The sequence below is a fragment of the Osmerus eperlanus genome, chromosome 9 (assembly GCF_963692335.1).
Source record: "Osmerus eperlanus chromosome 9, fOsmEpe2.1, whole genome shotgun sequence".
Classification (NCBI taxonomy): domain Eukaryota; kingdom Metazoa; phylum Chordata; class Actinopteri; order Osmeriformes; family Osmeridae; genus Osmerus; species Osmerus eperlanus.
The window spans coordinates 18,604,415-18,625,828 of record NC_085026.1 but is presented as its reverse complement, the minus strand read 5'-3'; the positions used below and the strand labels follow the sequence as shown (position 1 = coordinate 18,625,828).

The window sequence follows — 21,414 nt, the reverse complement described above, 5'->3', positions numbered from 1 at the left end:
CAGAGCACACATTTTTTTCGCATTAATTTGAGCGCAAATACGTTTTTCTTTAGCTTCATGTAATATTGTTTTTATGTATAGTCAAAATAAGATGATCGGTAGGGTAATCATTTAGAAAACTTTCTTTAGTTTTGTAATGTTTTCTTAGCCTATCAATTCTGACTTGTGTGCCGAGTCTGACACCTGGACTTCTGTGTGCATGCTGCAGTGGCTATTTGGCAAACTCAGAAGAGCGCACTGACATGCATCGGTTTGTGTTTTCGGTTAAACTGCTTTAATTTTACAAGCGTTGATTGGGATATTGCGTAATTTTTTTCTGGGATTATCAATCTAAATGAATGCATTGACGAATAAAGTAAATTGTTAAAACTCAAACTTTAGATTTTACTGGGGCACAGCAGATTTATACTGGGGCACGTGCCCCAGTAAAAAGGATCTAACGACCCCCCTGGATTATACTTTGATAATACCTTAATGACATAATGAACAAGTAAACTGAAATAGTGTTACTTCCCATGTACAGCTGAGTTCCTGGCCTAGTAAGAACATGTGTTCATGAAGAGTGTTCTACACAAAATAACAAAGAGCACATTGAATTCCTCATGACGTCAGAGGGACCATGAGGGATTAGGAAGGTCAGGCCAGGATCAGCAAAACTGGGACACACGAATGAGTTTTTCTATTTGTTTAAAACATATATAGCAGTAGACTGTGTTCAGATGTTCAAGTTTGTATGTGCCTGATGTGAATGAATGGCACTGTAGGCTTTGATCATATGAGTGTACAATCGTTTCTAAGCAAGCCAGCTCTTACATCAACACACAGTTAGAGCCCTTCAAAACTAAACTAATACCCACATTTGCATATTACCAACACAATACATTTAAAACAATGCGTACATGTATTTCCTTGTCATTTTTTATGCTTACAGATGTAAATTAATTTGAGTGTTAACTTCATATGTAAATGTACAATGTGAATGTTTATTCTGGGTCTGGATCATCTTGTTGTCTATACCTTTTAAGATGTGATCAACAACTGATTAAAGAAACACATTTACTGATACATTTCTGTCTGGTCTACTCCCTGTCCCATCACGGGAGGATCTGAACCATCTGAACTGGGGGGGCCAAGCTGGGGCCAGTTGTACTGTTAGAGGGGCCAGTTACATTAAACATTATTTTCACATCACTGATGCATTGCAGGCATTAACAGGTAAAAGCCCAAGTAAAAAATGATTCAGACTGTATATTTAGGGTGGCCACAAGGGAGTCCAAACTTGTTGTCACAGGGGGACTGGCCCCCGCCCCCGCTCCCCTCCAGAACCACCAAGGCTTCACATCCTTCAAAAAGACCCTCCAGTGGCAGATACCCCTGCCCTACACCTCATGCACCTCATTGACATGGTCATAGTATCTGACTCCTAGTCACCACAGTCGTGGATTTCTTTCCAGAAGGATGAAGTGAGAGGTTTCATGTGAGTTTGGTGTTGACCACGGGGTTCTGTCCATACCAGTACAGCTTCTCTTCCTCTCTCTTCTTTCTCCAGTGACAGAGAAGCAGCATGCGAAAGGTCTTCTGGAAGGTCTTGTTGCAGAGCGCGTAGCACATGGGGTTGACCGTGCTGTTGACGTAGCACAGCCAGTATCCCAGGTGCCACAGGGAGAGAGGGATGCAGTCTGAACAGAAGGTGGAGATGAGCACCATGATGTTGTAGGGAGTCCATGTGAGGATGAAGGCTAGTAAGATGGCGCTGAGTGTCTGGGCAGCCTTCCTCTCCTTGATCAGCACCATCCTCTTCCTCTTCGTCATCTGGATCTTCAGCGTGGCGTCTGTGGGCTTGGAGCACGGAGCGCTCATGGACTCAGCCGAGGAGAAAGCTGTTTTGGTGTCCCCGTTCTTGCTCGGGGGGGTGCCGCTGTCTTTCGGCGGCACGGGTTTGAACTTGTAGGACACGCACTTCCTGCTTTTGTGAGAGGTGTTTCTGGGGGGAGAGTCGTCCTCGTATCTGCTGAGCTGCTCGCTGCCCGCCACACTCTGCCCATGCCCGCATGCCTGTGTCTGATAGGATGGCTGGAAGGGCCCTGGGGGCACTGGGCGCTCCTCCTCCTCCGAGGAGCCGTAGCTGTTGAAGGTGGTCAGCTGCTCGGCCTTGGACCACTCGTCGCTGGCGGCGGCCGTCTTGGGGCCTTGGTTCCTGCTGGAGGAAGACCAGGAGGCCTGGGCCCGGTCCTGGGGCCCACCCGCCGGCTTGCAGCTGAAACAGGAAGTGATGATGGTGTTCTTCTGGGGCGGGGGAACCCCCACTGGGTCCGTGGAGGAGTTGACCCCCTGCAGCTCAGCCAGGTCCTTAGTGCGGCGCTCTGTCTCCTTGTAGATCCTGCAGTACAGGATGGTCATGATGGACACAGGGATGTAGAAGGCTGCGATGGCCGTTCCAAACGTGATCACAGGCTCAGAGAAGAACTGAATCTGGCACTGCTTCTCCGGAACGGTTCGCTTCCCTACGAAGTACTGCCAGCACAGGATGGGCGGGGCCCACAGGATGAGGGACACCAGCCAGGCCAGTCCAATCATCACCCCGGCCCGCCTGGGGGTCCTCTTGGCCCTGTAGGTGAGGGGCCTAGTGATGGAGAAGTACCTGTCGAAGCTGATGACCAGCAGGTTCATCACCGAGGCGTTGCTGGCCACGTAGTCCAGAGCCAGCCACAGGTCGCAGGCCAGACTCCCCAGCGCCCAGTAGCCCATCAGGATGTAAGAGGTGTAAAGGTTCATGGAGAAAACACCAATGATAAGGTCGGCCACAGCCAGACTCAGTAGGTAATAGTTGTTGACGGTCTTCAGCTGGCTGTTGACCTTGAAGGAGAGCATCACTAGAACGTTCCCCACGATGGTGACCAGACTGACAGCAGCAGACAGCGTGGCGATGGTGACCACCTCCCACAGGCTGTGTGGGACCAGATGCAGGCCGGAGGTGCTGTTGGTCCACGAGGCGTTCTGGAGGCTCGCGCCCGCCATGCTCCTTACAGGGGCTCGGCTGGGAGGAGGGGATTCATGTTGAATGGGGGGTCCTGGAAAGAAAAGGAAAAGACAGATGAAGAATATATTCTTACAGATTCTGTCTATAAACTACCAAACACACACAGAGAAGTTCCACCATGAACCACTAGATGTCCTCATGTTGTTGTCAATCGGACATCACCGCTATCATTTGTAAGAAAGCGTGCACTGTGTCAAGCAGAAGGTAGACACTAAATCAAAGGGCAATAACATTCATCAGCTAAGTGTAGCATACAGGTTTCAGGGTGTTTTAGTAAAGTCTATCCTACATCATGGGTTGGTGAACTTTGCACATAATGTGTTGCTTAGAGACACAGACATGTCTTTAGAACAGTTACCAAGTTACCTTAATAATACATATCTGTTACATAAGGACAAGAGACAGATTAAGGGTCTCTTCATAGGTGTCTCTTCATAGGTGTCTCTTCATAGCGTCTCTACATAGGGTCTCTACATGGGGTTTGCTACATGAAATGATCAGCGTTCTGCAGCTCCACAAGAGTTACACTCTGATGCACACGGGGGTCTCTCAAGCACTCTTCAGAAACAGCTGTGGCACATCCTGAAATATCCAGGTCATACTCAGTTCCTCGCCTCCTAATACCTAACCTCCAGTTTAGTTCTAGTTGTGACAGTTGAAATGGGATGAAAATGACATCTGTGTCGTTCAACGTTACCAGGGAAACAGCCAAGAGCTGGTTTTACGGTGAGAATGGATATTAATCTGGATAAAGAGAAACTAGCTCACAACGCTGAGTGGGGGAACAATCAACAAACGGACAAAGGATGCAGCCGCGTCTGCCCCAAGGGCATGTTTGGTTTGTCTGAGTCGCTGTTCCAGGTGTGTGCGTGCCAGAGCTGTTTACCCAGGAAAGAGCCTCCTCTTACTGAAACAGCTCAGGTCACTTAGCTTGCGGCCCCGCGTGTGAAAACACGGGACAACTGGGATTGATAAAAGCAAATAAATCTGTTTCTGTTCGCCTCGGTGTGGACTGAATGTATCTGCCGGGGCTCTGGAGGCGCTGGTCTGAATCCAGCCAGGGTGACCAGCAGCTTCCTGTCTTTCCCTGACATGGTTAGTAAGAAGTGAACCATCTGAACTATCATCAGAGTGGTCAAAGAAGACGTAGAAATGATTTCTGTCCTGAAATCCTTTCTATGACACCCAGCAAGGTGTGTTTCCAGAGTCCACAGACCAGACAGTCCCCTGTAACTCTAACCCTAACCCCTGTAACAGATAACCTCCAAACGGAGCACACACACTCTCGCTGTGAGGACAGAGTCATTGAGATGCCCTCTCACATTATGCCTCCTGTTAGAATGTGCAGTTTAATGATCACAGACTGCTGTGTGTCAGGGTAGCAGCACCCCCACTGAGGGGGGGAGACAGACGGGTGTGATTGCTGTCCTTTTCCATTCCCTTTTCAGTCATATTGGACAGCATATGGATCATCCTTCACTTTTCCGTGTCTGCGTGACAGTGTTGGGAGTAGGAAACCAGACATGACATGAGGGTTGAGACGATGTCTGATGTTGTCGTGAAGTGAAGTACACTGTGTCGATGGTAGGGCTGGCTTGTGCGGGACAACGATCGCATCTAATCACACATGTAAATGAGACATTTAAACGACAGCTTTGGGGCCCGATCTTGCACCCAGCGCAATTGACTTTGTCAACGACGCAAGTATCATTCCTAGTTTGCACTCGACGCAAAGCTGACTTTTCCCTCCACAGACGCACGTCGAAATGACCTTGCGCTCCCGGGGGCGGTTCAGCGAAAAAGGAGGCGTGTTCCGGCGCAAACGTTCCCTGGTGCTATTTTGCAGTTTCCGAAAAACAATTCCGCCACTGACCAGGAAAAACGTGGTCTAAAGTCAATGGCGCATTATTCAGATGCTATTTTAAGGGCGCAAGCTTGGTCCGTGCACACTGCTGGCGAGGCCAGGGTCTTCTTTCTGCGAAGCTACGTTACATTGTTTTGATTAATGGCGTGTTACATTTCTTCAATGATTATAAAAATATTTTCATGAGAAATCTCTATGTATGTGAACATGATTTGTAACAATTGTGCTAATTTTCTCCCACGCCTGTTTAACCGAAGCTAATTTGGGTGGGTTTCTTCTCCCATCTCCATCAGAATCAGAATTCGGTTTATTCGCCATGTAGCCTATGTTACACAAACACGGAATTTACTGTGGCAGGAAGGTGCAAACAATAAACATATACGGGTCTTAAATTAAGTAAAAAAGTACAATAGTTAAACTAATTCCAAGAACCAAACAATTTAAAAAATAAAATATAGGGTAGGCTATATAAAAATAAGAATTTGAATGAGCAGCATGAGCGGGCAATTTAGTGCAATGAGAAAACTGCTCTGCCTTTCCCATACAATGTCACTTGTCTATCTGTTGCGGCCCTGACTAGAACGTCGGTCTCCTTGGCTGTGAACCGCTCCTGGCGTGCGCCTGGCAAATCCGCCGTTATAATAGCAATCCGCCACGGAACAAGCGCTGCTCTTAAAGGGAATGTGAGATGACGCTCTGATTGGTTTATTGCACGTTACGCCCAAACCACACCCATTAGTAATGTAGCTACTTCGGACCTACCCATTTTAGATTTGCGCCAGGCGCAAAGTCATTTATCCCGCCGGAAAAATAGCAACCGAGCCGGAGTCCCGCCCACAAAGTTACTTGCGCTTTGCGGTTTGGTACTTGCGTTTCAGATCATCAAAATAGGGGGGTAAGAGTATTTTGACAACAGTATTAGTGGCCCATCGTGAGGCAGTTGTGCCAATTGAGTTTTTGGTCAATAATTCCTCCAGTGGCGGCGTGTTGACAGGCGATCTATGAGGAAAGGGTCCGTGGTCCAGACCTGCGTGGTGCAGCGCAGCAGCCGTCTGTCTGTGTTCCAGACCTGCGTGGTGCAGCGCAGCAGCCGTCTGTCCGTGTTCCAGACCTGCGTGGTGCAGCGCAGCAGCCGTCTGTCCGTGTTCCAGACCTGCGTGGTGCAGCGCAGGACACAATGTCATTTGACACGGCCGGGAATCGAACCAGCGACCTTCTGATTACTAGCCCGATTCTCTAACCGCTCAGCCACGTGACACAATGAAGTGAGTGAACCTGAGAGAATCGGGCTAGTAATCAGAAGGTCGCTGGTTCGATTCCTGGCCGTGTCAAATGACGTTGTGTCCTTGGGCAAGGCACTTCACCCTACTTGCCTCGGGGGGAATGTCCCTGTACTTACTGTAAGTCGCTCTGGATAAGAGCGTCTGCTAAATGACTAAATGTAAATGTAATGTAAATGTGTCAAATGTTCATTTGCCAGAGAGAAGTCTTCCCAGTGCCCCTAAAATCTAAGTCAGGGCCCCACGAAATACTGGCACTGCATCTTATCAGTGGATTTAATTGTTTCCAATGTCCACTTTGTTCCAGAGGTGAGGACGAGCTAACAGCTGCCAGGTCTGGAACACAGACAGACGGCTGCTGCGCTGCACCACGCAGGTCTGGAACACGGACAGACGGCTGCTGCGCTGCACCACGCAGGTCTGGAACACGGACAGACGGCTGCTGCGCTGCACCACGCAGGTCTGGAACACGGACAGACGGCTGCTGCGCTGCACCACGCAGGTCTGGAACACGGACAGACGGCTGCTGCGCTGCACCACGCAGGTCTGGAACACGGACAGACGGCTGCTGCGCTGCACCACGCAGGTCTGGAACACGGACAGACGGCTGCTGCGCTGCACCACGCAGGTCTGGAACACGGACAGACGGCTGCTGCGCTGCACCACGCAGGTCTGGAACACGGACAGACGGCTGCTGCGCTGCACCACGCAGGTCTGGAACACAGACAGACGGCTGCTGCGCTGCACCACGCAGGTCTGGAAAACAGACAGACGGCTGCTGCGCTGCACCACGCAGGTCTGGAACACGGACAGACGGCTGGTTGTGAGAATGGTTGACACCTGCTCAGGGATGATGGGTAAATATTACAGCCTCTAAGAGCATCTGGGCGATGAGTTGTTGGTTCCACTGGGACCACTTACGGGCGCATGAATCAAGAGCCATCTTCTCCTTCCACCCGTTCCTCCTCCGAGGCAAGTTAGCATCACTAGAGAGCCTGTGCACACTGCATCCTGCTGCTTGGCCTTTAGAGTGAGGCTTATGAGTCACTTCAGCATATTTTGTCTATTAAAAGGATGTAACTAAATTAGATGCTCTCCCACTTCCACTCTGCTGACCCTGCGTGTCTAGTCGGCTGTAAGAACTCATCTGTCATCACCTTAGCTTCAGAAGAAGAAGTCTGTCTCCCCCCCTGTCTCTCTCTCTCAGGCTGTCTCTCACACTCTCTCGCTTTCGCTCTCTCTTTCGTTCTGTGTCTTCCATGTAGGTTCTTGTGTATGACCGCCTCTCATCCCCTCCTTCCAGCCCATGGAACCAGTCATTGATATTCCGTCGGTGCTCCTGGGTTGGCAGGCGTACCTGTGCCAGCCTCAGGCATGCTCAAATAACATTCCCCTCTCCACAGGACTCCTGTCCAGGCCCTTGATCGCCCTTCAGCTTATTACTGTGGCATTTCACATCATATCACTCATACAATCACATCCCTCCATAGGGGGCCCTATGGCCCCTGCCATCTGTTTTTTATGAGCACTGTCGTTAAAAGAAAAACGTAATCTCTTTCCTTCTCTCACTTCCTCCTGCTGTTTTCTTACTACATATAGATCTTTCTCTCTTTCTCCCTCTCCCTCTGTCTCACACTCACCTCCCTGCAGCATGTGTCATGTGACCAGCATGTGACCTCGAGCAAAAAATACACCTCTACCCGGAGAAGTGAAACCACACCACATTCTCAGCTTCTCAACATGTCATTATTCCAAAAGTCCTCCAGCAAAAAAACACTTCTCTTTCATAAAAATGCTAAACAATCTCAACCGCAAAGTCCATGCTTTAAAATAGGCCCTTGTATCGTAAGTCGAAGGAGCTCCAGAAGAAAGACGTCTCCTGGTGGTAGGGGGTGTTGAGGAGGAGGTCCCAGGACGTGTGAATGAATCATGACTCTTCTAAACTGACACCCTGTCAGGCAGAAGTGAACACCTGAGAACACAGGTGAGGTGGTCTCATGTGCGCACACACACACAAACGTACACGGGCATGAAGGCTAATACACACACAAAGAAATACACTCAAGAGCAGCTACTTTCAACCATTTCCTTCATTTTCTGACACTTCCTAAATGTTTGGGCTACCGTTGGAGACGTTCACAGTGCCTCTACATGGACGGCTGCTGCTCACAGACGGTCTGATGGGGCTTAAAAACAGGAAGTCTACACCAGCTCAACACTTTCCTCATAACAGCCTTTCACTGGGAGAACCTGGCCAGTCCAACACATGGTAGAGCTGGCATCAGCCCAACACATGGTAGAGCTGGCATCAGCCCAACACATGGTAGAGCTGGCATCAGCACTTCTCATCGTGAACCTTAGTAAGTAAGTAAGTACATTTTATTTATAAAGCACACTCTCAACACAGCAAGGCTGACTGAGGTGCCAAACAGAAGCACAAAAATTATAATACAAATACATTTAAAAAACACTATAAAATACATAGTAAAAACTAAATACAAAACAGTCAACAACAGCAAAACAAGTAAAATCACAACTCAAGTAGTGGGAGACGCCAGAACATAAAGGTGGGTCTTAAGCCTGGATTTAAAAACAGACAATGAGGGAGCCTGCCTAATAGACAGGGGAAGCTGATTACACAGCTTAGGACCAGCAACTGCAAAGGCCCTATCAGCTGTGCGTATACAGCGTGATCGGGGAGTGTATAAAAATAGCTTGTCCGCAGACCTCAGTGACGTAATGGGTGTGTGCAATTTTAAGAGGTCCGAGATATATGAAGGGGCCTGTCCATTAAGAGCTTTACAAACAAACAATAACATTTTAAAACGTATTCTCAACTGGACAGGAAGCCAGTGCAAAGAGGTCAAGACTGGGGTAATGTGGTCAAACATTCTCGCAGCAGCATTCTGCACCATCTGAAGGCGTTAGTCTTCAGACGTCTGTGTTTTCTATACATTTTATTGGTATTCAGTCTGACACACAAAAGGAAATACTTTAGCCTAATAACCCTGTCTGGCTCTGAGGAAAAGCCCTTACATGAAGATACAAAAGTTGGGTTGGTTCAAACTCTCTCCACCTTCAGCTCAACTTCGAGGCTACATGGATATTTCAGAATTTGTTTGTAACCAGATATTTGATGTATATTGTTATGACAGTAGTTTGTCCTTGAGGAGTTTCTGTTTACGAGAGACATAACAGAATTCCTGCTGTGTTCAGGGAGAGTGTGAGTCAGGTTAGAGGAGGGAGAGTGAAGTGAATGAAAAGCCTCTCCAGGCCGCTCTGGCTCTCAGCCATCTTCCCTCCCTGCCCTGGTCGCTCCTCCCTCCCTGCCCTGGTCCCTCCACCCTCCCTGCCCTGGTCCCTCCACCCTCCCTGCCCTGGTCCTTCTACCCTCCCTGCCCTGGTCCCTCCACCCTCCCTGCCCTGGTCCTTCTACCCTCCCTGCCCTGGTCGCTCCTCCCTCCCTGCCCTGGTCCCTCCACCCTCCCTGCCCTGGTCCCTCCACCCTCCCTGCCCTGGTCCTTCTACCCTCCCTGTCCTGGTCCCTCCACCCTCCCTGCCCTGGTCCCTCCACCAGCACTGCCCTGCTCTCACAGGCACCCTCAACCTTTCACTGCACTCTGCTTTGGATGCAGAACTCGCAACCTGCACTGCAGTAGAATACATAAATATGTATGTGTGTGTGTGTATATAAATGTGTCTGTGTATTTGTGTGTATGTAAGTGTATATGTGTATGGATATATATGTGTGTGTGTGTGTATGGATATGTGTGTGTGTATATGTATGTGTGTGTATGCATGTGTACAGTATATGTGTGTGTGTACAGTATGTGTGTATATGTGTGTGTGGGCCGTGGGCTTGTTGGCAGAGCCTGACTGCCCCAGGTACGCCCAGTGACCCATGTTGAAGATGACCTCCCTGACCGGGGGGGTTGAAGAGACAGAGTACTCTACAAATACATGGTGCACGCATGAATCTGGACACAGTTCATGTGCAACTAGATATAAACAGCAATTTTTTTTATAGAAATGTATGTATAGATTTATATTTGGCTCAAATCTTAGTAAACTTGTTTTCCTTACATCATTCTCAACATACAGTAGAATCGTTAGTATCTTCCATTATGCAATGTAATAGATTTCAGATGTAATTTATCTTCTCATCAGAACTCAATGCCATTTTCACCACAAACTTAAGGTTAGGGTTAGGGCTCTTAGGGTTAGGGCTCTTGGGATTAGGGCTCTTAAGGTTAGGGCTCTTAAGGTTAGGGTTAGGGCTCTTAGGGTTAGGGCTCTTAGGGTTAGGGCTCTTAAGGTTAGGGTAAGGGCTCTTAGTTGGATACGACACCTGGACATTACGTACTGCTGTCCATGGAGTGTTGTGTCTTAATGGTCAGATCCAGCCTCTTTCTCTCTCTCTTTCTCTTGGTCTATCTTGGTCTCTCTTGGTCTCTTTCTCTCTAGTTCTCTCTCTCTCACTCTAACTCTGTCTGTCTCTCTCTCTCTCTCGGTGTGTCTCAGTCAGTTTTTCTCTCTTTCTCCCTCTGACTCCCTCTTTCAATTCAATCAAATAAATTATCTCTCTCTTGGTCTCTGTCTCTCTCTCTCATGTTGTTAAGGCCCCTAGGTTCCTGCTGTTTGCTTTAGGCCCAAAACACGACCAGCACAAGATGTTGTTTGTGTGAAACATTGTGATTGGTTCAATGCGTTAGGAGACACAGTGGGGGCAGTTTGAACACATCTTACTACTGAATCAGGCAAGAGCCGAGAGTCACTCTTTCTTTTCCTCCCAGGTCTGTCTTTCTTTCTCTCTCTCCCTTCCTTCCTCCCTGAAACACACTGATACACACACACACACACAGACAAATACGAACATTCTTTCTCCCTCTCTGACACACACACAGGCATGCACTCAGTCCCTCTGCCAAGGCCTGTAAAGGGCTTAAGGACACAGTCAACAAATTCAGGTCGACATCTCAATTTCTCAACACGCTCGCAGTTTGCCTCCTCTGACCCTATTACAGTGATGTACTGCATGAAACATGGAACAAATATGTGATCAGGTTTCACATACCGCCTAATCATCAGAGAGACCGGAAAAAAAGAGTAACTGGCAGTTTTAGTAGAGAGTGCTGGAGAGGTGAGGCATTAAAGGTCTGGTCATACTGTATATAGTCCAGACCTGTCTGCTCCCTAGACACCGTTCCTAACTGCTTCTTAATAACTACTGAGGCTTTATGTTACCGTGACGTGAGGCTTTATGTTACCATGACGTCAGGCTTTATGTTACCATCACGTGAGGCTTTATGTTACCATGACGTCAGGCTTTATGTTACCGTGACGTGAGGCTTTATGTTACCATGACGTCAGGCTTTATGTTACGTGACTTGAGGCTTGATTTTACCGTGACGTCAGGCTGTATGTTACCATGACGTCAGGCTTTATGAAACCATGACGTCAGGCTTTGTGTTAACATGACTACTGAGGCTTTATGTTACCATGACGTCAGGCTTTATGAAACCATGACGTCAGGCTTTATGTTACCGTGACGTGAGGCTTTATGTTACCGTGACATCAGGCTTTATGTTACCGTGACTTGAGGCTTGATTTTACCGTGACGTCAGGCTGTATGTTACCATGACGCCAGGCTTTATGTTACCGTGACGTGAGGCTTTATTTTACCATGACTACTGAGGCTTTATGTTACCATGACGTCAGGCTTTATGTTACCGTCACGCGAGGCTTTATGTTACCATGACGTCAGGCTTTATGTTACCATGACGTGAGGCTTTATGTTACCGTGACGTGAGGTTTTATGTTACCATGGCTAGTGAGGCTTTATGTTACCGTGACGTCAGGCTTTATGTTACCGTGACTTGAGGCTTTATATTACTGTCACGTGAGGCTTTATGTTACCGTGACTTCAGGCTTCATGTTATCGTGACGTGAGGCTTTATGTTACCATGACGTCAAGCTTTGTGTTACCATGACTACTGAGGCTTTATATTACCAGGACGTCAGGTTTTATGTTACCATGACGTCAGGCTTTATTTTACCATGATGTGAGGCTTTATGTTACCGTGATGTCAGGCTTTATGTTACCATGACTACTGAGGCTTTATGTTACCGTGACGTCAAACTTTATGTTACCATGATGTCAGGCTTTTTGTTACCATGACGTCAGGCTTTATGTTACCGTGACGTGAGGCTTTATTTTACCGTGACGGGAGGTTTTATGTTACCATAACGTCAGGCTTTATGTTATGTGGCTGAGCGGTTAGAGAATCGGGCTAGTAATCAGAAGGTTGCTGGTTCGATTCCTGGCCGTGTCAAATGACGTTGTGTCCTTGGGCAAGGCACTTCACCGTACTTGCCTCGGGGGAATGTCCCTGTACTTACTGTAAGTCGCTCTGGATAAAAGCGTCTGCTAAATGACTAAATGTAAATGTTACCATGACGTCAAGCTTTGTGTTACCATGACTACTAAGGCTTTATGTTACCGTGACGTCAAACTTTATGTTACCATGACGTCAGGCTTTTTGTTACCATGACGTCAGGCTTTATGTTACCGTGACGTCAGGCTTTATGTTACCGTGACATGAGGCTTTATGTTACCGTGACGTCAGGCTTTATGTTACCGTGACGTCAGGCTTTATGTTACCGTGACGTAAGGCTTTCTGTTACCGTGACGTGAGGCTTTATGTTACCATGACTACTGAGGCTTTATGTTACCATGACGTCAGGCTTTATGTTACCATGACGTCAGGCTTTATGTTACCATGACATCAGGCTTTATGTTACCGTGACGTCAGGCTTCGCTAGTTACAGCGGACACCAGCTCTTCACAACTGAGGCTCTGACAGTCATCATCTCTCTCAGCATGGAGAATGTTTCCTGTTCTGTGGCTACCTTCCCCCGAATACTCAGTAGCCGTGAGCTCCTTAACGCTCCGCTGACCAAGGGTCTCGCAAGGACTCGTTAAAATCACGCTTCACTTGCTAATCCTTTTTTTTGTCATTTTCGTTCAGTCACAAAAAGTAGGACAAAGACTCCGGAGAAGTGACCGTGGATATTTAAATGGGTAAAGTCAATACTTATTTTTCCAGGTATTTTTCCCAAAATTCCTCCTTTCGATAGTAAAAATACTTAAATCATACATCAAGGTGAAGAAATACCCCCAAAACTAATCTTGGTTGGAGGTTCATTCTAATGAAAGGTGTTTAGTTATGAGTAGTGTGGAGCCCCTGCGCTCCTCAAGAGAGAAAGCAGAGATGCATCGCAGAGAAGATAAAATACAGAGTGATAGAAAGTACATTAAAGAGTTTTTAAAAGATAAGCTGTAGGAATTGAAAAAGGGTTTTGTGTAAATGAGTGTGAGGAATAGACATGACCAAACAGAGACTTGTGAGGAGGGAGAGATGGAAGAGAAGACAGATGTAAACAGATACGGTGTTAGAGATGTAAACAGATAGGGAGGTGGTTACTTCTGGAGGTGGTTCTGTTTCTCCTTGCTGTCTTTTAGTGGTGACTTACAGTCAAAACTCTTACAATACTGTGTGTACATCTTGTCATTTGAAACCTGTGCCGTGAAGTGATCATACAGGAACCATGCCTTTTTTTCACTGGAAAAAAATTCTCTCTTTCTCTCTCTCTTTCATTAACGTAAAAGGCGACATAAAAAATACATGCCAGGACTCTCTGACATGCTCCTGCGCACGCATGATGTAGTTAGGGTTAGCGCTCGTCTGCATCAAGGCCATGCTGCTGTGCATCATCAGAAGCCTCCCCACAGCCCCCCTGAGCCCCCCACAGCTTACCACAGCCCCCCTGAGCCTCCCACAGCTCCCCACAGCCCCCCTGAGCCTCCCACAGCTCCCCACAGCCCCCCTGAGCCCCCCACAGCTTACCACAGCCCCCCTGAGCCTCCCACAGCTCCCCACAGCCCCCCTGAGCCTCCCACAGCTCCCCACAGCCCCCTGAGCCTCCCACAGCTCCCCACAGCCCCCCTGAGCCTCCCACAGCTCCCCACAGCCCCCCTGAGCCTCCCACAGCTCCCCACAGCCCCCCTGAGCCTCCCACAGCTCCCCACAGCCCCCCTGAGCCTCCCACAGCTCCCCAGGACATGGCATCAGAACCACAACAGAGTTATATGGACTCACCACTGCCCTCCTCCACAGCCCCTCTGTGTCAGGGCTGGCCTCTCCTCATCATGGAGGCTCTTCATGTTAATCCCTTTGTTTTGCGTCCAGCCCGGCAGGTCAAGCAGGGTGCTGAAAACCAGAATCAAAACACTGGAGGAGAGAGTGAGGCGGACGACAGGACCAACATTTCCACACAACAGATCAGCCTCAGGAGTCCAGATGACCAGCCAGCTCAGAGTAGAAGAGGGGGACCAGGGTTTCCCTCATCAACACTCAGACCCAGACACCATCTGAGGAAAAACCTCCTCGGAAACAATCAGCGAACATCGCAGTCAAACACAAAGAAGTATCCACAAGTTGCCAGGAGACCCGTTCAGAACACTCAGGACACTGTGGAGGAGGTCCAGAAGCTTCCAGACAGGAGAGGAACTTTCCTCCTGACCTCGAGCGTGATGCTGCCTTCCTCCCTCAAGTAGAGTCGCCTCTGAGAGTCTGTGTGGAGGAGAGAGAGAAGGAGGGCGAGGCGGAGGGAGAGAGAGATGCAGCTTGCTTCTCGGCTGCTAGTGCCGCTACTGCTGACAGACACAGATGCAACCGCTGCTGGGGGGAGGAGGGGGGAGGAGGGGGGAGGAGGGTGGAGGGGGAGTAAGGGGAGGAGGGGGAGGAGTGGGAGTCCCACAGGGCAGAATGGCTCATCATGTTTCGGCACAGTGAGCATGCAGCCCTGTCCTCCGACTGAAAGAACAAGGAGGGAGAGAAGGAGAGAAAACAAGGAGAAGGGAGGGTGGTTCAGGAGGTGACAGCAGGAGAGGAGGGGTGTGTCTGGAGGAAGGCTTCTGCTGGTCCTCCTCCCTCGCTGGCCATCAGAGGAGGGTCACGCTGAATCAGACCGTTAATCACTCCAAGACAAACGGCCCAGTCTGCTCTCTGGACAGCCCTGACACAGGACCCAGTCTGTCTCTGGACAGCTCTGACACAGGACCCAGTCTGCTCTCTGGACAGCCCTGACACAGGACCCAGTCTGTCTCTGGACAGCCCTGACACAGGACCCAGTCTGCTCTCTGGACAGCCCTGACACAGGACCCAGGGCAGCACCAGGGATGGGCTGCTCCTCTATTTGAACAGCTGTAAGCCAATGTCAGGTATCACAGTGTCCATCTGTAGCTACCTACAATATGACCATGCTCAATTGAAAGGCCTGTTTCTCTTTCACTGGAGCGCTCGTCTGACCAGATAAGCACAGGGATGGAGCGCTCGTCTGACCAGATAAGCACAGGGATGCAGCACCGAGGATCTTCTCTGGAAGCTGTGTGTTTGGGACTGTGTGTTTCTGTGCGTGTCGGTGTGTGTGAGAGAGAGATTGTTGTTGCGTGTGAGAGTGTGTGCTTTGATGCAGACGGGAATCATTTGTTTGGTATTAGGGGGATATGCTGGGTGATAGCTAGGGGCTTTATCAGGTTAAAGCCCTTCTGTCTCTAATCCTGATGATAGGCCTGATCTTCCCCATCAGGCACCACCACCCTCAGTACACCAGCACACATCACAAGATCACAGAAGTTGACTAAAAAATACAATAGATCTTGTTGTGAATGTCAAATAGCAAAAGACATCTTATGTGTTCTTGGAGTGACAACAAACTCACCGTCTAGGAAACCAACTCCAGTCCCGGAGGATTATTTAATTTCAACCGATTGTGTAATCTGCTGCTTCTAATACTCTAATGTATATTACACTGAGGTCAAGTGCATTCTGAGGTCAGCATGTTTGCTGCTGTCGCTCCACACAGACCCAGACTCTTCTGGGGCTTCCAGAGACATGAAGTCTGGTCTCTACCGGGGACATCATGGTCTCTACTGGGGACAGCAGGGTCTCTACTGGGGACAGCATGGTCTCTACAGGGGACAGCATGTCTCTACAGGGGACATCATGGTCTCTACAGGGGACATCATGGTCTCTACAGGGTACAGCAGGGTCTCTACTGGGGACAGCATGGTCTCTACTGGGGACATCATGGTCTCTACTGGGGACAGCAGGGTCTCTACTGGGGACATCATGGTCTCTACTGGGGACATCATGGTCTCTACTGGGGACAGCAGGGTCTCTACTAAGGACATCATGGTCTCTACTGGGGACATCATGGTCTCTACTGGGGACATCATGGTCTCTACTGGGGACAGCATGTCTCTACAGGGGACATCATGGTCTCTACTGGGGACATCATGGTCTCTACTGGGGACAGCAGGGTCTCTACTGGGGACATCATGGTCTCTACTGGGGACATCATGGTCTCTACTGGGGACAGCAGGGTCTCTACTAAGGACATCATGGTCTCTACTGGGGACATCATGGTCTCTACTGGGGACATCATGGTCTCTACTGGGGACAGCAGGGTCTCTACTGGGGACATCATGGTCTCTACTGGGGACAGCATGGTCTCTACTGGGGATATCATGGTCTCTACTGGGGACAGCATGGTCTCTACTGGGGACATCATGGTCTCTACTGGGGACATCATGGTCTCTACTGGGGACAGCATGGTCTCTACTGGGGACATACACTCCCACATACACACAAAAGTCATGCACACACTCACACACGCACACGTTACTGACATTACATTCAACTTGATGTCCACAAAGTTTCTGCTCAATATTCCATAATGGCAGTCAATAAAAAGACATTACACATTATTTATTGTTCAAATCTTTCTCTATAAATAGATGAATATTTTAAATGGCCAATACTTGTCCCATGAAGGGTCAAATAAAGGACAAGACAATCAGCATGTCTAAAATGATAAATTTTCCTTCCATGGTGCAGGTAAGCTACAACATCATCACAACAAGGCAGATCAGGGAGTCGGATGGCTGAGCGGTTAGGAAGTCGGGCTATTAATCAGAAGGTTGTTGGTTCGATTCCTGGCCGTGCCAAATGATGTTGTGTCCTTGGGCAAGGCACTTCACCCTACTTGCCTCGGGGGAATGTCCCTGTACTTACTGTAAGTCGCTCTGGATAAGAGCGTCTGCTAAATGACTAAATGTAATGTAAATGTAGATCAGATCTTCTTCATGACGTCCAGTTCCCCTTCCCTCCGGGCACAGTTTTTTCTCGGGAGGTCTTCAGGTCTTCATCTGATCTGCCCGAGGCAAGAGGGAGGGAAAGGAATACGAAGAGAAAGAGTGACAGAAAGATAAACAGATTTATTTTTACAAATGTAAGTGTATCATTCTGTTCAATCTTATATGGCTTTGGCAGCAACCCTCAATCATACCATTAAAGCCATAGGGAGTCAGGTGGCTGAGCGGTTAGGGAGTCGGGCTAGTAATCTGAAGGTTACCGGTTCGATTCCCGGCTCTGCCAAATGACGTTGTGTCCTTGGGCAAGGCACTTCACCCCACTTGCCTCGGGGGAATGTCCCTGTACTTACTGTAAGTCGCTCTGGATAAGAGCGTCTGCTAAATGACTAAATGTAAAGCATTATTTAATTGAATTGATGAAGAGAAATATAGAGAAAGAGAAGAGGGGAGGGAGAAAGAGAAATGGAGGGAGAGAGGGAGGGAGAAAGAGAGGGAGGGAGGAGAAAGGCAGAGAGGGAGGAGAGAGGCAGAAGCAGAGGGAGGAGAGAGGCAGAGGCAGAGGGAGGAGAGAGGCAGAAGCAGAGGGAGGAGAGAGGCAGAGGGAGGAGAGAGGCAGAGAGGCAGAAGCAGAGGGAGGAGAGAGGCAGAGGGAGAGGTATGTCCATGCTGCTCCAGACTGATCTCATCTGTCCACGCTCCACAGGGGCTCACTTATCTTCTGACCCAATTGTGCACCAAACTCCTGCTCTGTTCTCTCTGGGGACGTCTAGTGCTGCATCTCCTCTATGGAACCGCAACGCTGCACTTCAGTTCAGGGCTCCTCTCTGTGTCTGTCACTGAGACTGCCCTCAGCTGTGTGAGGTGATGGGAGTTATTGTGTCTGCTCAGGGCAGCAACTGAAATATTGAAACATGGCATGTTGAACAGACTGCCGTTTGGGCCAGCCTGGCCTCCCCAGGGGGCCCACCAGCGTCAGACTAACACGATCCCCCACTGCATCAATCAGAAGCGAGCAGCAGAACTCACTGACATGATCAAAGGTTTACTTTAGCCAAGATGGATGCATCACTACCTGGTTTGTCCAACAGGCTAATAATCCTGGATGCCAGACAGAGAGAGAGGTTTCCACTAATCAACACTGTGATGTGCCGTGAACCAAGCCAGTGTTCCTCTCCTTCAGCCTCCTCCTCACCCTGCCTCATCCTCCTCCCCAACCTGCCTCATCCTCCTCCCCACCCTGCCTCAGCCTCCTCCTCACCCTGCCTCATCCTCCTCCCCACCCTGCCTCAGCCTCCTCCTCACCCTGCCTCAGCCTCCTCCCAACCCTGTCTCAGCCTCCTCCCCACCCTGCCTCCTCCCCACCCTGCCTCAGCCTCCTCCTCACCCTGCCTCCTCCCCACCCTGCCTCAGCCTCCTCCTCACCCTGCCTCATCCTCCTCCCCACCCTGCCTCATCCTCCTCCCCACTCTGCCTCATCCTCCTCCCCACCCTGCCTCAGCCTCCTCCCCACCCTGCCTCATCCTCCTCCCCACCGTGCCTCATCCTCCTCCCCACCCTGCCTCATCCTCCTCCCCACTCTGCCTCATCCTCCTCCCCACCCTGCCTCAGCCTCCTCCCCACCGTGCCTCATCCTCTTCCCCACCCTGCCTCAGCCTCCAAGCTACAACTCCTTTTGACGTATTGATTAATCAATAGCCTCGCCCTGTTACAGTGGATTTACAAATCCCCTGTTGACTACCCAGCTTTCCCCCTCGGTGTTCCCGGCCCGCTGGTTGGTCTTGAGAAACACTTCCTGTGACTGCCTCTGTCTTGTTTTCTATATTTATGACCTTGTTTAAATGAAAGAGGTGACAGAGGAGGTGCCCTCTCTGACCACCGAAGCAAAGCTGTTAAAAGGAAGCTATTTCTGGATTCATGAATATCTTATTGCTTACCACAATTAGAATTTGAAACTCAAACAAAACACCAGTGAGTCATTGAACCACTAGAATAGTAAGTGGATGACTAACTGGCTTCATTCAAACTACCACAGCACCCAGGGGTACCGTGCCATGAGACTACACTCCTTCAAAATGAACATTTGATGATTACTTAATAAACGAGGTTAGGTGGTGGCTGTGGCTGGTTCGGTTGTTGTTGAGAGGTTGGCTCTTCTTTTAAGACACCCAACACCAGCCTTGCTCTGCAGGTCCTGCGTCAAAGACAATGACCTTGTCTGGACCAACCCCAGTCTGATGCGTGTGTGTGTGTGTGTGTCCCCGTGTTCAGACAGAGATAAGTACCACATGCAAGCTTGACTTAAACTGTCTGATTCTGAAGGAGACAATCAAAGAGAGAAACAAAGAAAAATAGACAGTTTCTTGATCAGAGCCGAGGCAGGCGAACCTCAAACTAGAATATTCAAAATGAGAAGAAAAAATGCTTTTTATTTTCTTTTTCCACAAATGTCTGAATTATAATTGGGTGTACTCAAGCCTTCGGCGAGAGCACAACCTTTGTTCTCTCACATATATATTTATTATTATTATTTATTTTTGCCCCCCTAAATCTTTGTCAATATTTGGCCTACATAGACAACCTAGGTGTCAAAAGTTTCGTCTTGGTAGCGATTGAGTTGCTTGTATTTTTATTTACGTTCCGTTGCATGGTTTAGGCTGAAGTTAAGTTTTTGTGGCGAAAAGTGAAGCTAACGGTGGCTAATTTGCTAGCCACAGTCACTGACGTTACTAACGTCACTACGTCACTAACGTCACGAAAACACGCGTGACTACCTGTAGCAGAACATTCGTTTCGCATCTGTTAACTTGGGGGATAGCTAGGCTAACTATAGCTTTACTGCAAGGCAGCTGCAGAAACGCCACAAGCAAAGAGGCCAGGGTGATAACTATTTACTCATTTTACTTTGTGATGTGAAACACAATTGTGAAATGTACAATATTAGGTGATATTATTAACCTTTTAAGGAGTGAGTTCTAAATATTACCGACGCTTCCACCAGTTATTTTTCCAAAACGGAAGCTAGCTAGTTTTAGTTAGCTTCCGTTACCTAGCATAATACTCGTAGCAATGCTACTACCTGCTAGTGTTACTTGTTAGCCTCCTAATTGTAAATTTTGAAGCCATACTATAGCGTTTGTCATATAGTTTTTGTCTATCAGAAAATAGTCGGTTGGAATGTTCAGAATCACACATGTGTGACGGTACTCTGTGGGGCCCGCTTTCGAACGATCACATATGTGTGACGCTACTCCTTAACGGGTTAAGGAAGTAGGCCCACATCTACTTTCGGAAACGGTAGTCTACTATTTCACTGAAGCATTAGCATGACATTAGCCTCTGTTGCCCGGGCAACACACACTACAGTGGTCTATGATGCATCTGTTTTCAATCGTTAAAATAAACATTTCTCACAAATACATTTTCGTTGTAGTATTTATTATGACATTACATTACAAGTAAACGATTTGTTGGTTTATCATTACTGATTTCTGATTATCATTACCTGTGGTTTCAAACCAGTGTTGCTCACTGCAATGCTGTAGCCTACGCGAGACACACTACAAAAACATCTACACAGCTGTAGGAAGTCAAACGGCGACAGAACATGTTCGGCACTCCCCTTACTTAATCATCTTCTACTGCTGGGTAACGTCGTAGAATAATCTTTAAAGGGGGTTCTTTATTCATGAATGAATGCAATGAGTAGGCTACATGCATGAAAATATCACGAGAAGGGAAAAACTTAAAATGACGTTTAAGTCATAGAGATTAGGTAAATTTTTACACCGGTCTGCCAAATGTATTCGTTTTGATTCAACGATGAGGCTGCCTCTTGCAGGGGAAATGAGAAGACATCTATTTCATTCTACACTTCACTCGTATTTTCAGTTGTAAATGAGCAGCAAAAAAAAAAAAAATCCTTTAAATCTATTTAATCTTTATAAATAATAAGTATGCATTTTCATATAAAATATACAGAAATCAGTTGTAAAAATGTCATTCAAAAACGGAC

The 21,414-nt window shown here is 48.3% G+C and overlaps 1 protein-coding gene across 1 annotated transcript; it reads right to left on the bottom strand.

The window, feature by feature from the left end:
• Positions 1 to 117: 117 nt before the first annotated feature.
• chrm5a (cholinergic receptor, muscarinic 5a) lies at positions 118 to 14,815 on the bottom strand. Its single transcript, XM_062469986.1, has 2 exons — positions 14,344 to 14,815; positions 118 to 3,071 (listed from the first exon to the last, which is right to left on the bottom strand). The coding sequence occupies exon 2, from the start codon at positions 3,016 to 3,018 to the stop codon at positions 1,474 to 1,476; it is 1,545 nt and encodes a 514-aa protein (XP_062325970.1). The 5' UTR covers positions 3,019 to 3,071; positions 14,344 to 14,815; the 3' UTR covers positions 118 to 1,473.
• Between the last annotated feature and the right edge of the window lie 6,599 nt (positions 14,816 to 21,414).